We start from the raw sequence: 17,393 nt of genomic DNA, 5'->3' as shown, positions 1-17,393 counted from the left end.
GTGGATGAACCATCTAGAAGAATTGCACAGTGTGGGATTCAAATAAAAATGAGGAAGAAGTGGGGAACACAAATTTCAGGGTGATGAGATAGGTGCAAAGAGCTGACGATACAAAAAAATCAGGAATACATTTTGGAAGACAAGGAAATGGAATTTGAAGGTATCAAGTAAGTTAACGACCTAACACCATCCAGAAGCTTTAGAAATGTAGAAGTCAGCTGGGTGCAGTGGCTCTCACCTGTGATCCCAGCACTCTGGGAGGCTGAGGAGGGATGATCACTTGAGGCTAGGAGTTTACAGCTAGTCTGGGCAACACAGTGAGACACTGTCTCTATAAAAAAAATCATTTAAAAACATAAGCTGGGTGTGGTGTGGCATGCACCTGCAGTACTAGTTACTCAGGAGGTTGAGGTGGGAGGATGACTTGAGCACAGGAGTTGGAGTTTATAGGGAGCTAAGATCAATGCCACCGCATCCCAGCCTGAGTGACAGCGTGAGACCTTGTCTCAAAAAAAGTTAATTAAAGAAATGAAAAGAAACATGGAAGTCAATGGGCAATGGGGATCTAGCTGGAACAATCCCAGCGAAGCTCAAAAGTCCCACGGTTTCGGGAATCTCATGGCAAGGTACGAAGCTGTGATGGAGGGGCCAGTATTTGGAAAGTACAAGTCCTGAAGCTTCTAGCCACAGCTAATATTCTAAACAAAAGAAAAGTAAACATTAAATAGTGCTTGTTTGGTTTGAAAGCAGAAAATGACACAGTGGAAGATTGGCTTAGAACCTACAAGAAATAACAAACTTAGAAAGTATTTCCTTAAAAATTAAGACTGAATGGTCACGTGACTATTATGCTCTCTGAGAGAACTCTTTTAACTTTGTTTTCACGATGTTCACACCCTATATGGTGCTGGTGTCTGTGAGGAAGGAGGGAGGGAGGCTGCAGCTGCAGCTGCCATAACTGCATGAACAAAAAAGGTCCCCCATCCAGCTTCTTAAGGGTTAAGTGCAGGGGTCTCAAGGGGAGTGTCAATGACATCCAGGTAAAACTCAGAAGAACCAAGTGTTCAGTGAGCTCTAACGTCAAATATTTACATAAAGGCTGGTAATACTAGCCAAAAAAAATAGAAGAGAAAATCATTTTATATGCTAAGATGTCTGTTGTTTATCCAAAGCACCTCAAATAGCTCAACTTTTATAAGCATATTAACACAGATCAGGGTTTTATTGCTGATCCCACATTATGTTTAAACACAGTAATGTATCAAGTTCAGTGTGCCACAGCCAGCAATTTTTATTTCAATCCTACCCTTAAGCTCTAGGTAAATTTGAGGCCAAAATAGTGACCGTATCATATTACCTATTTCTGTTGAATGAATGTTAATTCTGTTAGTAAATACTACTCTCACAAATACTGTAAAATTCTGTAATCAGAAAGCCACCTGGAGAGCATAAAACTCATATATTCAAATAAAATAGAAATTAGACTTTATTTAGATGCCAAATGGATTATCAGTTCTTACTGTGTCAGTTTCTCTTAACTATGTATGGAGAACATCAACCAACTAAAGAATTTTTATTAAAACTCAGAACACCAACATACTTCAGTATGTCATAAAAATCCTGACCTTTATATTAAAGGAAAATACTACACAGATTTTTTTTTTGTTCCTAATGACCTTTCAGTCTGGGATATTACATACAAATTAAAGAAAAACTATGCTTTTACAAGAGTAAATTAGTGTTTTCACCCAAAAGGGACTGTGTTGGATCCAGCCATGGTGACTTAAGTGGGCAGATTTGGGGAGCACTGAAGGAGTAGACTTGAGATGGCTGCTAACTTGAGCTTAAGTATAGCTGGTATCTCTATGGTTAAACACAATTTCCCTAACCTAGGGGAGAAAAAAAATGAATGCAATGAACAACTGTAAAGCATTCTTTAGTCACAATATTAGGCCACACCATTACTGGTAAGGCAAGATTCACGGTCTGGCAGACTCTGTCATTTATTTTCATGATTTATGATTCCTCTGAAAGGTCCAAATTATACTTGGTGAGTACAAGGTACAAATTGTATATGGCACTCAGGACGGCGCTGGTATATACGGGAGAGTCAGATGGACGAGGGATGTCCCGATACTCTTCATTTCTGTATCTCAATAAGGTATTTTGTTCTCAGTAGGACTAGGACTATAAAGGGGATGCTTAAAGTTTTCAGTTATGTTTTACTAAATTTCATGAGGGAAATTATATTCTAAGGTGAACTTTATGCATCTGGGGACTCAAGAAGGACTGAGGAAGTATTTCTGATAAAAGTCATGAATCTGCTCTATCCTCAAATATTCCTGGAGTCACAGTAACAAAACAAAGTTTCTCAAACACGAGTATCCTGTATCCTAAATTCTTTGGACCAGAAATGTTTTGGCGTTTGGATGTTTTTGGATTTTGAAATATTTGCATTACACTTGCAGCTGAGCATCCCTAATCTGAGTATCTGAAATCCTCCAATGAGCATTTCCTTTGAGTATCATGTCAGTGCTCAAAAGTTTTAGATTTTGTAGTATTATGGATTTCAGACTTTTGGATTAGGATATTTAATCTATAGTACCTTCTTTGTATGCCTCAAAATTAAAACTTAAAAGATATTTTTTACTAAAAATTAGGAATGATGGGGTTAGAAACTGAACTTTAAATTTTCATAAAAGAAGAATATCCATCCAATTAATTACCATGTATTTCAAAATGAAGATGACCCAAATCATCCTAATATCCTGGAAACCACAGGACTGAGATCTCACACGTCATCTAAGCCCTGCATCCTAAGAGCTGAAATTCCAGTCTAGTGTACTTAATATATACCAGAGACTAAGGGGGCAGTGAGTAGAGGTAAAATTTTCCTGAAAACCTCGTTAGCCCCACCTACGGCCCTTTCACCTCTGCAGCTTAGAGAATCACAAGCTACTCTAACAGTCTTCTAGAAGGAGCACTTACTGAGATACATTTTCCACTGGGTGGAGTAAAGAAGAAAGGCAGAGACAAGTACACACAGAAATTACCTCTAGAACTCAAGGATCTACAGCTGGAAAAAATGGAGTTCTGCATTCTCTAGCAGTGAAAGCTGCTCCCATCGAAAGATGATATTCAGCTACAAAAAATGTTTTCCCTTTTGAAGGCCAGTATGACTGGCAAGGAGCTTTAGTTTCTGTTGCAGAAATTAAATTCAACATGGAATCAAAATACATTCTCAAATGGAATACTGTATAAAGGAAATGACACAAAACCAATTTCACTTGTGAAAGCCTGCTGATTGTTCTGGAGAGAAAGAAAACAGCATTGAGGTGGAAAAGGTCCTTCTCTATACAATGATTTCCTGGGTTCATCTTTCAAAATGGGGGCCAAATCATGAATTCCAGTTAGCACACACCTCAGAGACAACCAAGTCTGGAATGTGTCGAACAAAGAATTTACTCAGAGGTCTCTTGGATGTTTTCCTCCTCAAAAATAAGGAAAGAGAGAGGAGTCCAGATGGTAATGGGGCCACTATGGGAGAGGAAACTCTTATTGAGATAAATAGCAAGGCTCTGTAAATAGATCTCCAGGATGAAATGAGAAACTGTAAAAAGATGACTATTTTTTTGCTTTGTCTGCTTTAATTAAATTTTGTTTGTCTGTTTTTATTAAATTATTTCTACATAGTATCCTAGTAACCTAAAATAGTTAAGTAGCAATGTTTCATGCAACAGCTCAAAAGTCAGACTAAGATAAAGAATTCATAGTGTGGTTTCTAAAGCTTCCTGCTCTCTGTTCCCAAACTGGAGTGATGATGATTTACGTGTTATCTGGGAACCGTTTTACTCAGCATCCTGCTCCTGCCAGACCTGGTTCTTGCCGCTCACATGAATCAGGCTCACGTTTTGGCCTCCACGCGGACCCTCCCCTCTCCCCAACACAGTTCCCAGAATACAGACTTCTCCCCAGGTCTAAGGGTTTTCACAAAAACATTCTAAGATGTGATTAAGGCAAGCAGAAGAGATGGGGAAAGGACAGTGGATGGACAGAAAGAAGCTGACTTCTAGGCTAGGTGTGGTGGCTCACACTGTAATCCCAGCTACTTGGGAAGCTGAGACAGGAGACTTGCTTGAACCTGGGAGGCAGAGGTTGAAGTAAGCCAAGATCGTGCCACTGCACTCCAGCCTGGGTGACAGAGTGAGACTCTGTCTCAAAAAAAAAAAAAAAAAAAAAAAAAAGAAGTTGATGACTTCTAGCAGACCACTAGCAGATTATTCAATTAAACTGTCTCCTCCTTTAGTGTACATGATTTGAGGTAACCAAATTTATAGTGCAATTACTTAAAATCTATATAGCCAACTTCTGTTCCCATTTTGAAAGTACTTAATCTAGTTTAATTTTAGGTCTGGACTCTAGTTCAAAGTGCTGCAGTTTACTGTTAATTCCAGACAAAAGTGCTAGGGCATCGTTGTAAAGGCAGAGTTAATCCACTACCTTTTGGAAGGGAATCCTCTATGGCTTTCAATTTAACAACAACCTTTGGTTTCTTACTTTCTAGGATCCCTCAGTCCCTCTCCTTCTGGCTTAATTTTACTCAGGACTAAGTGTTTTAACTTATCTTCATGTATCATCTTCTCCTCACTATTCTGTCCTATTTTCAGAGTAGTGAAAAATATGTTTGTGTTATACTAGTCTTCCTTCCTCATAATCCTTTATTAATAAAGTGACAAAAACATAGTCAACCAAAAACCTGCCTTCTGTTGCTCTTATATCATCGTTTTGTCCCAAAATGATGAAGACTGTCAAGGATGACATATGGTCACTGTCACCTCAAAGAGTCTGCTGAATTCTAATCCACAGGGTCACTAAGCATGGAGTAACGACGTCTGTTGATAATCACACAGAAATTAAAGAGCAAAGCACAAATACCACTGTGCAGAGCTGAAGGCTTTGCTAGAATCAATCTCTGTTCATCCTTATGGCTCTAGAACACTACCATGCTTTGAAAGCCACTATAGTATGCACCTCAGTTTAATTCTTTGTTTCTAGTAAAATACGAGAAGGCCTAAAAGTAGTGCTTATGGGTCTGTTACTTACATTCGGGGCAGAGAGAGAGAGAGCAAACCTTTGCAGGCACACTTACCGCCTCTCTAGTGGGCGCCCGTCACTGGAGATGCTTCGAGGGATGTTGGCAGCTCTTTCTGGAGGAGGCATCTTCCCATCTCCTTTTCCAGCATTCAGCCGCGAGGTCATGGGACTCTGCATCTGGGACGGGACTTGAGGTGAATGAGGCCCCTTGCTGGTGTTCCTCTGCCATTTGTTATTATTTCGGAAGGGAAACTTGAATTCATATGAAACACCTTCATTCATTTTGTACTCCATCACTGGCATGCGGTAGGTTTCAGAGCAACTCCTATTAGGGGCAAGGCATAGGGAGAAACACAATGGATACCGCTTTTTCTTGTTGGTGGAACCACATTGATTCTCATTAACACTTAAAAATCGAAGTGACCCTTTAGCCTAGGGGTATGATTCTCGCTTCGGGTGCGAGAGATCCCGGGTTCAAATCCCGGACGAGCCCACTTCATTTTCGCCCAACACTTAAAAATGGATCCACAATTTTACCCTCTGTTTCAAACCACCTTTCAATCTTTGGGCCCTATACTTATTTTCTTTTCAAAAACCAGAACCCAAGGAAGTATTACAATGTATTTTCCTTTACTCAGTCCCAATTGTTGAGTGTGAGATATGGAGTCTTTAAAAAACAATGGGACCCATGGTTACCCTGGGGGTGGCCAGACTACTGAGACCTGAGGAGGAAAAGCCACCAGGACAGCATGACAGGGGCGTATCTGAGAGCACGAAGTCTCAGTGGAAGCAAGCGGCTTCACACACCCACCACTGCACATGGTGACTGGGTTCTGAAAGGGTGTATGAGCAGCTTCACATACCCACCAGGGCACATTGTGACCAGGCTCCAAAAGGGTGAACGAGCAGCTTAACATACCTGCCACTGTACACTGTGACTGGGGTCCCAAAAGGGTGTACAAGCAACTTCCCACACCCGCCACTGCATACTGTGATTGAGCTCGGAAAGGGTCTATAAGCAGCTTCACACACCCATCACTGCACATCGTTGACTGGGCTCTGAAAGGGTGTATGAGCAGCTTCACACACCCACCACTGCACATTGTGACCGGACTCTGAAAGGGTGTACGAGCAGCTTCACATACCCGCCCCTACACACTACAACCGGGCTCTGAAAGGGTGTATGAGCAACTTCACACTCCCGCCACCACACACTGCAACTGGGCTCTGAAAGGGTGTCCGAGCAGCTTACAGCCCATTTCACTTTGGACATCACAAGTGCTGTGTAGCCACATGCCTCCTGTCTTGGACAGTGCAGGCCCAAAGGGCGTCCAGCCAAAGGCCTGGTCTTGATGTGGACGAGGCTGAAGGCATCGGGAGGGAACGTGAGACATGGAGACAGGGGGCAGAGTGGAAGGGTTTACATAATTGGCTGGCAAGAGAAAAAGGACAATGGAAGGTGCCACTCTTTCATGACCTTGTCTACATATCTCAGGGTTGACTCCTGATATTTCAAATGTGTATTCCATAACGCATCCTCTCCCCCACCTTCAGTAGAGTTTTTGTTGTCGGAAAGTGTCGCTTTTGGAGCATGTGCTCAGAAGGAACAATGGCGCCTGCTGTCATCCTTAACTGACTCAGTCACAGCCCACGTCTCCAATGAGTACTTTCTTCTTGGGGTTTCCTTACCAGTATCCCAAATGCCCCAAAACCAAGGGTGATCTTAATCTGACCCTCTGCCCAAGGCTCCACTGTATCCCTTTTATGCTTTAATGGCAATAGCTTTTAAACTTTCTGGATGACAACCTAAGTAAGAAATACATTTCACACTGGGACACAGCACCACCACATACACACACAGATGTGCATCCCTCCTCTCAGGTCTTCCATTTTGCTATATTCTGAGTCAATACACTTCAACCAAAAATATACTGGGCGCAAGCAATGTCCTAAACTGATTTGATGATCTACTTGAGAGTTACGGTCTGCAGTCTGTAGAACACTGTTTCATGGCACATTTGACGTTACTTTTAGTAGTTAATGACTGCTATGTCATTGAAACCTTGTCTCTAATAAAACATTTTCTCTAATAGTAAGGAATACTACTTTAGGCTCTGATATAATTTTAAGCTTTGATTCTGGTATTTATGACAAAAATATGCCATTGCAACCCTTTTTTGGTTGTTAATAGAGGTAACACACAGTGGTATAGTTTAGAGTCTTTCATTTCTGACTACAGTCTCTCATTTCTGACTAAATAAGGCACACTATAAAGATCTAATGTTCTGGATCTGTAAATACAATGCAAAAATGTTACACTTTACCAAAGGAATATTGATTAAAATTTATAATAATCCACGGAAAAATTTCACTTCTGCTCAAAATCTGGACTAGCTTTGTTTCTCCTCAGCAATGTTCTTGTTTTAACTTGTAAACTCAAAGAACATCATCTATGTCCCTTTCTGTTGGCTGCTAGGAACCAGCAAACGTACAGAACTTTATTATTATGTATTTTGGGCACCAACTTTCCAAAAATTTTTACCTAGACCATGTTTTGCTTTCACTACTACCTCTTCCACCTCAAATTCCCTAGCTAAGCTTCTATTTTGATACTGTACAACTACTTTCTCTTTCTGAGACAAGGTCTTGCTGTGCTGCCTAGGCTGGAGTGCTGTGACGTGATCAAGGTTCACCACAGTCTCAACCTACTGGACTCAAGTGATCCTCCCATCTCAGCCTCCTGAGTAGCTGGGACTACAGGTGTGCACTGCCACGCTCAGCTAATTTTTGTATTTTTTGTAGAGACAGGGTTTCTCCATGTTGACCAGACTGGTCTCAAACTCCTGAGCTCAAGTGATGTACCTGTCTCGGCTTCCCAAAGTACTGGGATTCCAGGCATAAGCCACTGTGCCCAGCCCACAAGTACTTTCATAGGTTAAGTCCATTTTGCATCAGGCAGAGAATAAAACAAATAATGATAATGGTAACAGGCACAATAACAGTAATAAAGGAATATCAAACAGACAAGTTACTTTATCTTTGGGCTTCTTCAAACACTCTTTGAAATAGTCTTTTAAACTGCTTAACATTTAGTATGAAAACTAGCCAGAAGGCCTCTCTGGCCAAAGATGTTGTCTTCCCCATAGTCTACATTTTATTTCCACCACTCATAACATATAACTAGAAACTTTCTTCGTATCCCACATTGGCCAAATACAGTATGATAAAGTCTGAGCAGAGAGAAGATTCATTCATAAACAATGAATAAGCACAGAAGGTTCTGCAGAGCTAAACTTCAGCTACTCGCCATTTCTGATTGCCTTTCATGGCCAGGGTAACCATCACTGGCTTCCTGGTCTCTTACTTATCTCTGCAAAACAGAAGAATGATATGTAGAATCAAGAAGTACACAACAGACTGAAGAATGCAGATAAAAACTGGCTTTTAATGCTATGCATAAACTTTCATAAAAGGATTTTTATTATATCATTCTAAGTAAAATTCTGTGTTGAAGAATGGTAACTCTAATAATACTTATAACTTAAATTGGGCCAGGCATGAATTTAGCCACATTACAGCAACTCTGTGAAGTGGATGCTATTATTACCCCCCCTTTGTAGAGGAGGAAATAGAGGCCTAGAGAGATTAACTTGCCCAAGTTTACACAGCCAGCAGGTGGCAAAGCCAGGATTTGAACCCACAGAATTAATACGTACTATGTAGGTAAGACTACGTAGGTTAGTCTTATTTTAGTCATTAACTAAACCATTCCCATTCTCCAAGGACAATTCAACAACTTTTATTAAACCCAATTAAAGGGCTACAGCCAGCAGGAATTACAATGTCAATGCTAAAAGTGATAAGAGGTGACCTGCCAAAACCCTAAATTAATGGAAAAGCTACTCCATCCCCTTATTCTGTTTTTCAGTCTTTGTATTCTTTCTCTTTTAATCTTTTATTTCTCATAACTCTCTCCTTTTTCCTTAAGACCCTATGGAATATAGAGAAATGGCTGACTAGGAAATTGAACAGAACATCACAACACTGGACTCACAAGTCAGAAAAGTTTTATGTTTGAGGATGGCTTGGTCCTTTAAGCCATGTGACTCTGGCTTGGAAAAAACACATAAACTCTTTGAATCAAAACTCACCTGAAAAATGAGAGATCTGAACCAGATGATTTGTAATTGCCCTCTTCACTCTAAAGCAGTATGCTTTAGCACTTTAAAATACTGAATTTTTAAAATGAAGAAAAAATGCTGTGACCTGTTCTTATTTAAGAGGTAATTTGGTCTTATGTAGCCTGTTTGATTTTAGCTTGTCATTTTGAATGGCCCTTAATTGCTTTCTTTAAGAACTATAGGCTAGTGTCCCTCAACAGAATAAAGGGTTGACCACTTCATGCAATACTATCCAGAACATCACAATTTAGTCTGTTCATCCAGGTACTTTTCACCTTGTCACGGGAATGAAGTTGAAGACCCAGAGGTCACAGACACTCATCTATTGACACTGGCTATGTACTCCAGAGGGGTGACAGTTGGGGGATGAGAATCAGGCAAGTCTTGCATAAAGGGCCTGCTCACTCCAGGGAGGTTTTCCAGTGAAGTCTACCAGGACTGTGTCCATCGGGCTGTCATGCTAGCTGGTTCCATTCACTCTTTGGGAAGCAACTGAACTTCTCCCAGCCTCACTCTCATCATTGTTTTAATAAAAATGAAGCTGCTGATACAGAAGTACTGGGAAGGGAACAGCATGGTCCCTGTAAATGATATGGAAGCAAAAAAGGGAAGTGCTGGGTACAGGAAGGCGTGGTCCCCGGCTAGGGCTCCACCCCCACGGATCTAGCTGAGGACAGGAACTCCTGCCTTCACACCCAGATGTTGCATTTCCCAAGACCACCCCTGGCCCCTGATGCACCCCCATCCTGTGGCTATAAAGACCCCAGACCCCAGCAAGGCAAGGACAGAAGCGGCTGGACGTCGAGAGCAGCACATCTGTGGAAGAACACACAGGTGGAGGAATACACAGGTGGCTGGATGTCAAGAGGAATGCACCAACAGGCACCTGCACGCTGGCAGGCCACCAACCGGCAGAACCACGCAGAGTTTGGCTGGGGCAGTCAGAGGAGAGCCCAGGTCACCAAGTGGCCTAACTCCACAGAAAAACTATCCCCCTTCTGGCTCCCCATCTGCTGAGAGCTACTTGCAGTCAATACAACCTCATACTCATTCTCCAAGTCCACATGTCATCTGATTCTTCTGGTACACCAAGGCAAAAAACCTTGGGATACAGAAAACCCTCTGTCCTTGTGATAAGGTAGGGGTCTAATTGAACTGGTTAACATAAGCCACCTACAGACAGCAAAATTAAAAGAGCAAAACTAAAAGAGCACCCTGTAACACACGCCCCCTGGGGCTTCAGGAGCTATAAACATTCACCCCTAGATACTGCCGTGGGGTCAGAGTCCCACAGCCTGCACATCTGTATGCTCCCCTAGAGGTTCAAGCAGTGGGGCACTGAAGAAGTGAACCACACCCTCATCACGCACCCTGCGAGGGGACAAGGGAACTTTTCCCGTTTCACTGCCATGAGAATTAAAAAAGAAAATGCCTGGCACCTAGTAGGGGCTCAGAAAGTTTGCTATAGTCTCCCTGTCTTCTCTTTAAAAAGTTGTAGTTTGGAAACGATTCATAAAGGGCACATTTTCTAAGAACAGGGAAGAGACCCTTGTTTTCCATGTTATTTATTTATTTATTTATTTTTATTTTTTTGAGATGGAGTCTCCCTCTGTAACCCAGGTTGGAGTGCAATGGTGCGATCTCAGCTCACTGCAACCTCTGCCTCCTGGGTCAAGTGATTCTCCTACCTCAGCCTCCCAAGTAGCTGAGATTACAGGCATGCGCCACCACACCCAGCTAACTTTTTTTGTACTAAAAAAGTAGAGAAGGGGTTTCACCATGTTGGTCAGGCTGGTCTCAAACTCCTGACCTCAAATGATTCACCAGCCTCGGCCTCCCAAACTGTTGGGATTACAGGCTTTTACATGTTATTTAAGTACCACTTTTTTGTTATTGAACTATTACATATATTTTAAAAGCTGCATTTTCAAAATGAATGACTCTCCCATGTGAACACACAAATCCATTTGTGTTTATATTAGATCTTGGGGGTGTTTGTATTACATACAGTCACCACCTCCCCTATCCCCTCACCTGTGTCCCTCTCAGGGTCCTGGCGACCCTAAGAACCACCAGGCTGAGGGGCAGAGGAGCAGCTTGCCTCAAGGAGGCCTGTCTTGCCTCTCACTGCAGCTGCAGTGACTGGTGGTAAAGTTCCAGCTGACAAAGAAGAGAATGAGTATTCAAAGAACAGAGTAATTAGTCGCTAGAACAACAGTAGTGGGAGTGTGAAGTGCGGAGGAGAAGAAAAAAATGACACAAGAGCATTATTCTATTTTGTTGAAAACCGTAACAAGGTGTTAATGCTTCAACTGTTCCCTTTGAAGTTATTTCTAAAGGAAGGAGAAAGGAGCAGGCTTTCAGCCCTCCAAAGGCATTAAGGCATTTCCCACCTGCCCTGCCCAGGTCTGGCTTTTCAGATGGGAACTGTAGTGAAAGAGGCCCCATGTCTCCCTCTCAGCTGGTGGGGCTGTGCAGTGCCTTTCCCCAGCCTCCCCTCCTGGCACCCAAATGACATGTCACCAGCAGCTCCACTGGCTCCTCCGGGAAGGCCTGAGAGCGTCACAGCGGTGTGACAGCTCATTTACTCCCTGGTGTGCTGGAGCTGGTAATCATCCCATCTACCCCAATGCTGCCTGCAGTGACATCACGTCGGTAGCTTGGAACCAGCTACAGTGGGAGTACCTGCACCACAGAAATCAGCAAATATTACAAATAAAGTTTTCTTCCCCCCAGCAGAAAGCCAACTTACCAGCACATCACTGCTAATTCTGGTGTATAAGGAAAGAATCTGTGCTCTAAGCACACAACGTGGCAGTTCAGAGCCTGGACTCTGACATTAGACCTAAATTTGCCTGATGAGCTTAGCAAGTTACAACCTTTGAGTCTCGGTTACTTTTAAAACAGGGATGCTACTAACACTATCACAAGAGAGGGTTGTTATAAGAATTAAATGCACTAATCCACTAAAAAGTGCTTTTTTCAGGGCCTGGCATATTAAAGTAAAAAACTGAGTATATTCGTTATTTTCACTGACACACCACAATACATCTAGTCTAGTACACCTCCTATCATGGCTCCATCTATCCAGGACTAGGCCTCTTATCCATCTTTCTAGTAACAGCTATTTACAATTTCGATATCTGTATTGTTGTCTCATCCCACCCACAATCACACAAACTCACTTCCCTCTCCTTTCCCGCATATAAACCTGGGAGCCTAGATACAAGGGAAAGACTTCTGAGCGGGCAAGATGGCGTCATAAGGTCGAGGGCTCCATATTTCAGTAGACAGTTCTTAAACTAACATCTGCAACTCTTTACTGTCGGTAATTAAGGTTGACAATTTACAAAGCTTGGTTATCTTCTCCCGTTTATAACTGTCTGTTCAGAAGCAATAAAGTAGACAATTTGAAGGACAGACAGCAGAGAAAGAGACAAGGAGTGCAGCAAGGCTGGAGACTGTCGTAAGCAAGAACCCCACTGCCTTTCTGAGCCACCTCACGTCATTCTTTAAATCACAGTTCAGCACATTACTTAACATTTAATGATGACATGCTTGGGGAAACCAGAAAAGGCTAATAAGGTTCATTAGACCTGGTTAACTAAGGCAGGGTATGTGGGTAGGGCAGTTTCTGAATATTTACTCCTCTCCAAAACAGGTGAAATTATAAGTTCATATTTTGATTTCCAGGGAAATGCAGTCATCCAAAACGCAGTTCTTCAAACTATCAGACAAAGGAATTTTTCTGTATTTTGACATATATACATAATCCCTAGGCCATCTACGAGGTAAGCAGTATTAGGAAATACTATCCTGAGCAAAGTATATAAAACACACACATGCACACACACACATATACATTTGCTGCTCTTTACTTTTTAAAAGACACAAATAGCCCATCATAACCATTAACTTTCTACCATCTGATATTCACAAATCCATGAGAGCTCAGGTGTAGGACTGGTCATCTTAGTGGCAAAATAGGACACAGAACACTGTCTTGGCTTTAGAAAGCCCAAGAATCAATTGCCAAAGCCTAAGAGAAATTCTTAGAAAATAATGGCATAAAATAAAAAGATTTTAAAACTAGCAAAAATAGCATGTGCATGTCCAAAGGAGAAAATAAACAGTTGATTAAATTTCTTCCCGCAGGAAACCTCCCCAGAGACACAGAAATTAAATTTTCAACAGTGCTGCTAGCTTGGCAGGAGCTGTGGGGGGTTGGGTGGGGCAGGGAGCTCCCAGGTTTTCCCTTCTGGAAAAGACTAGGAACCAAAATGCCAAAGCACCATGAGCAGGGGCAGCTCACCTGAAGCCAAACCCTAGCACATGCAGATACAGTTAGGAAAAGCGGCTGCCAGACTGAGACAGCAAAGGTCCAAACAATTGCTGAGTTTTGGGCAGCAACTGAGAGAAAGAAGAGAATAAGAGCATCATGGAACATAAAAGAAAAACATTATGACAATTTGAAATGCTGAGTGTCTTTTAATGCTAAGTGTTGAATGTTTCTCAGCTCCTAGTGGAAGATTCTTAAGACATGTATTATCTGACTTCTCTATCTGTAATGGCAACCTTATAAATCCAGAGATGGATTTATAAATCCCATTTAGTCACTCTTTCCAGCTGCTGTTGCCACACACTGAAAGGGAGCTTCGTCCTGAGTCAGACTCCATGGATGAAACATTCAGCATCACATGTAATCTATTGTTCTTCACAACACCCTACTCCACTACCTGCTAAGAGATGTTCTACATGGTACGCAAACCCTGCACTTGAGTCTCAGGCCCACAGCTGCCTCCTCAGACCTACCTCCGCGGGGTGCAGTCATCATGGGGGGGAATGATGACAACCTTCACCGTGACAGATGTTCTCAGGAGGTCAATCATCTGCTCATGGCTCAGAGTGGCAACCGCCACCTTGCAGATCTCCACCAGGCGACTGCCCTGCCTCAGCCCTGCCTGCCAGGCATAACCGTAGGGCTCCACATCTGCCACGATGCCCTCATAGTTGACATGGAAGCCAAGCTGTCCTAGCCCATTTCTTCGCAGAGTCATCTCCACCGATTCACAGCCTTTGGAAACAAACTAGACAAGGAAATAAAAGATACTGTGGTTTAAAGCAATAGGGTATTAAGTGGTAGACAAGGAACTGGAAAATCACTGCAAGCAGGGTTAGTTCTGAATATCTTATTGCCAGCTGAAGAGCAGTCTGGTTATTTCTTCTTCACTAGTCTCCTATTCATTAGGCCAAAAGGAATATACTTGTTGCATCCAAAAAGCTAAACGGCTTCCCTGAAGTTACAAGGAAACCTCTACCAGAAACCTACAGGGAACTGGCAGTAAACAGAAACCATATACTGCTACTCACTTAGCCTTTGTAAAATTCAAGGCAGCAGATACTCAAACATTCTTTTCAGCACCACCACCAGATGACTGGGCTGCAGCACCAGGGAACAAGTCACATGTAAATGGGTTTTGAACACACACACACACACACACACACACACACACACACACACACAGAGTAAATGTGTCTTCCCCAACTTGTTCTACTTTTCCGAAACATCCATGTAAAACACTAGCATGAGATAAACTCAGTTTGCTTCATACATCAAGGGAGTTTTCAGAGAAGCTAATAACAGAGTGCAAGGTTCAGTAACTTGGCTCTAGTCTGTACTGAAAGCTTTATGAAAGAGAAACTGCATATAAGCAAGTACAAGGAAAGACTCACCTGCAACCTTTTGACAATTTCTTTGATCTCCTCGTTGTTAATAAAACTCCCCACTGAAACACATTCTCCTCGTTCATAGAAGATTTTGAGGCTGGTGTCAGTTGAAGTCCACCCTATCACATCTCTACAGGAACAATTGAAGACCACGCTCTTTGTTTCCTGTTCAATGAGCACAATGAACTCATTGGAGATCCCTAAAAGGCAGTCTAGTTCCATGGCCTTGTTGTAGTCTTCAGCCCGGACTGCCCACACAATGGCCCCCATGCTGCTGAGCTCGGCTCCTGGATATGGCTTAGACTTTTCCTTCTTCTTGGAAGCCAGAGAGATGAATGGAAACTTGCCAGAAGGGTCGATAGGGGTGTTGGTGACATTCTTTTCTGCCAGATCTTTCAGGTATTCCTGGCGGGTCCGAGTTGCCATGGCGCGGAACTTCTCCGATTTATGAGCAGCATTTTCTGCATTAATCACTTTCGCCAAAAGGAAGTCCCTGAACACATTTGACTTAGGGAAAGTGACCCCTTTAGGAATGGGAGGCCCAAAGGAAGGCACATCTCTGGACCTGGTAACAGCCACACTGAGAGACAAAGATCAAAGAGAGCCACGTTAGTATTTCTCAGTCTCACAACAGCAGAATAAAATATACTTTCTAAAGACAAAGACATACCTCAGATGCAAAATAGCTGCTTATTTTTCCATGAGAAACAACACACATTTCTGCTTAATACGAGCATAGTTTTTCATTCAACCACATTTAGAATTTACACAACATAAATTTTTTTTCTAGGTCAAAAATAAACCTCCCCAAATCCCAAAAGCTAACACTAGTAACGTTTTTCTGACAGACAGGAAACTGACCGCAACTCCATGAAAAAAATAGGCTTACTGTAATATTCTGCATAAGACATTTTACATACCTACTAATTGTTTTCAAGGGAGGTTACTGTAACCACATCATCTTTCAGAACAAGCATCCATTCTGTGAGAACACAAATGTGTTCTCCATTTTAGATATGATGCCTATAAGCAGATAGCTTATATTGAAAATATCAGAAGATGCATGCCACAAAAGAAATGAATTACATTTTAATAAAACTTAAGTAGTATTTGTTGGCCTAAGAGTGAGGCATTATGCAACCAGATTAAAAGCATAATTTTAAAATGAAAATTGGAATCTGAGTAATAGTATGAAATAATCTTTATGTAACAGCAACAATGCTTTAAAATAATATTTTTAAACTGAGCTATTGCTTGGTCCTTTTGGCATTTTATTCTGACAATCTATTTGTAAGAAAAATGTTTTCCTACTCCCGTTCCTTTAAGCAAGATTGATATAAGAAAGCCTGTTCCAGTCATTTCTTCTGAATATATATTCCTAAAACTGGGCCTAAGAAAAGGATCATATGAACATCTGTAATAACCTATCATTTTGAACTTCAAAAGGAAAAAAAGTAAGTTTATCCTAAAACAACAAAGGAAGTTGTTGATACAGAAATACAGAGGTTGAGTGTTTTATGTCATGTCCCAAGATTTTAGTAAAGTTTGACATGGCTGGAAATGATTCTAACACAACAAAGATCCCTTTTTCCAAATTAAAAGTGAGCAAATTATGCAATTATACTTAGTATTAGGGAAACAATAAAAAAAATCTGTTTCTTCTGAACTCTTAGAAGAGAAATGGCATAATGAGAGAATGCATCTTTCAAATAAAATTGAAGAGTTCTGTTTCACTTTTTCTTTAAGAAGGGTTTGCTTTAAGATATTCAGCTTTGTTTTCCAATAAATAGTTATTTCTTGTGAAAATAAGAAAAATAAAAATCAGCAACTTCAGGATGCAAATTATATTTCTGGTGGAATGGAAAAGCTAAATACTCAGAAGATGCCATGGGATGGCCTATTTGTTGGTTTCACAAGTGTATTTTTAAAAGACTACCTAGTTCACTTCATGACAAAGAACAGTGGCAACCAACACTCCATTTTCTAACTGGAGGAGAGAATTCAGAGACTTCCATATGGCTTAATCATACCAATATGTATTAGGAAGGCAATTTTTCTTGTCTGTTGTGAACTGCCTGACTTGAACGCTGACAGCTGTGTAATTTTAATTTGATCGTGTTATTTTCTCTTAAAGTCAAGCAACACATCAAAAAGCTTATCCACCATGATCAAGTGGGCTTCATCCCTGGGATGCAAGGCTGGTTCAACATTCGCAAATCAATAAACGTAACCCAGCATATAAACAGAACCAAAGACAAGAACCACATGATTATCTCAATAGATGCAGAAAAGGCTTTTGACAAAATTCAACAGCCCTTCATGCTAAAAACGCTCAATAAATTCGGTATTGATGGAACGTACCTCAAAATAATAAGAGCTATTTATGACAAA

The 17,393-nt window shown here is 41.5% G+C and overlaps 1 protein-coding gene across 14 annotated transcripts in view; it reads right to left on the bottom strand.

Annotated features, from left to right (window-relative positions):
- Window positions 1-17,393, bottom strand: part of SIPA1L1 (signal induced proliferation associated 1 like 1) — a 420,357-nt gene that overhangs the window by 50,769 nt on the left and 352,195 nt on the right. For all 14 annotated transcript variants that reach the window (XM_017882761.1, XM_017882759.1, XM_017882760.1 and 11 more), the window contains 3 exons: window positions 15,009-15,582; window positions 14,088-14,362; window positions 5,150-5,419 (listed from right to left, as the gene is read on the bottom strand). In XM_017882761.1, coding sequence (XP_017738250.1) covers window positions 5,150-5,419; window positions 14,088-14,362; window positions 15,009-15,582 — 1,119 coding nt within the window. The remainder of the gene's footprint in view (window positions 1-5,149; window positions 5,420-14,087; window positions 14,363-15,008; window positions 15,583-17,393) is intronic.

The sequence above is a fragment of the Rhinopithecus bieti genome, unplaced genomic scaffold (genome assembly GCF_001698545.2).
Source record: "Rhinopithecus bieti isolate Rb0 unplaced genomic scaffold, ASM169854v2 scaffold_13259, whole genome shotgun sequence".
Lineage (NCBI taxonomy): Eukaryota > Metazoa > Chordata > Mammalia > Primates > Cercopithecidae > Rhinopithecus > Rhinopithecus bieti.
The sequence above is the reverse complement of the archived record's forward strand: the minus strand, read 5'-3'. Positions and strand labels throughout refer to the sequence as shown.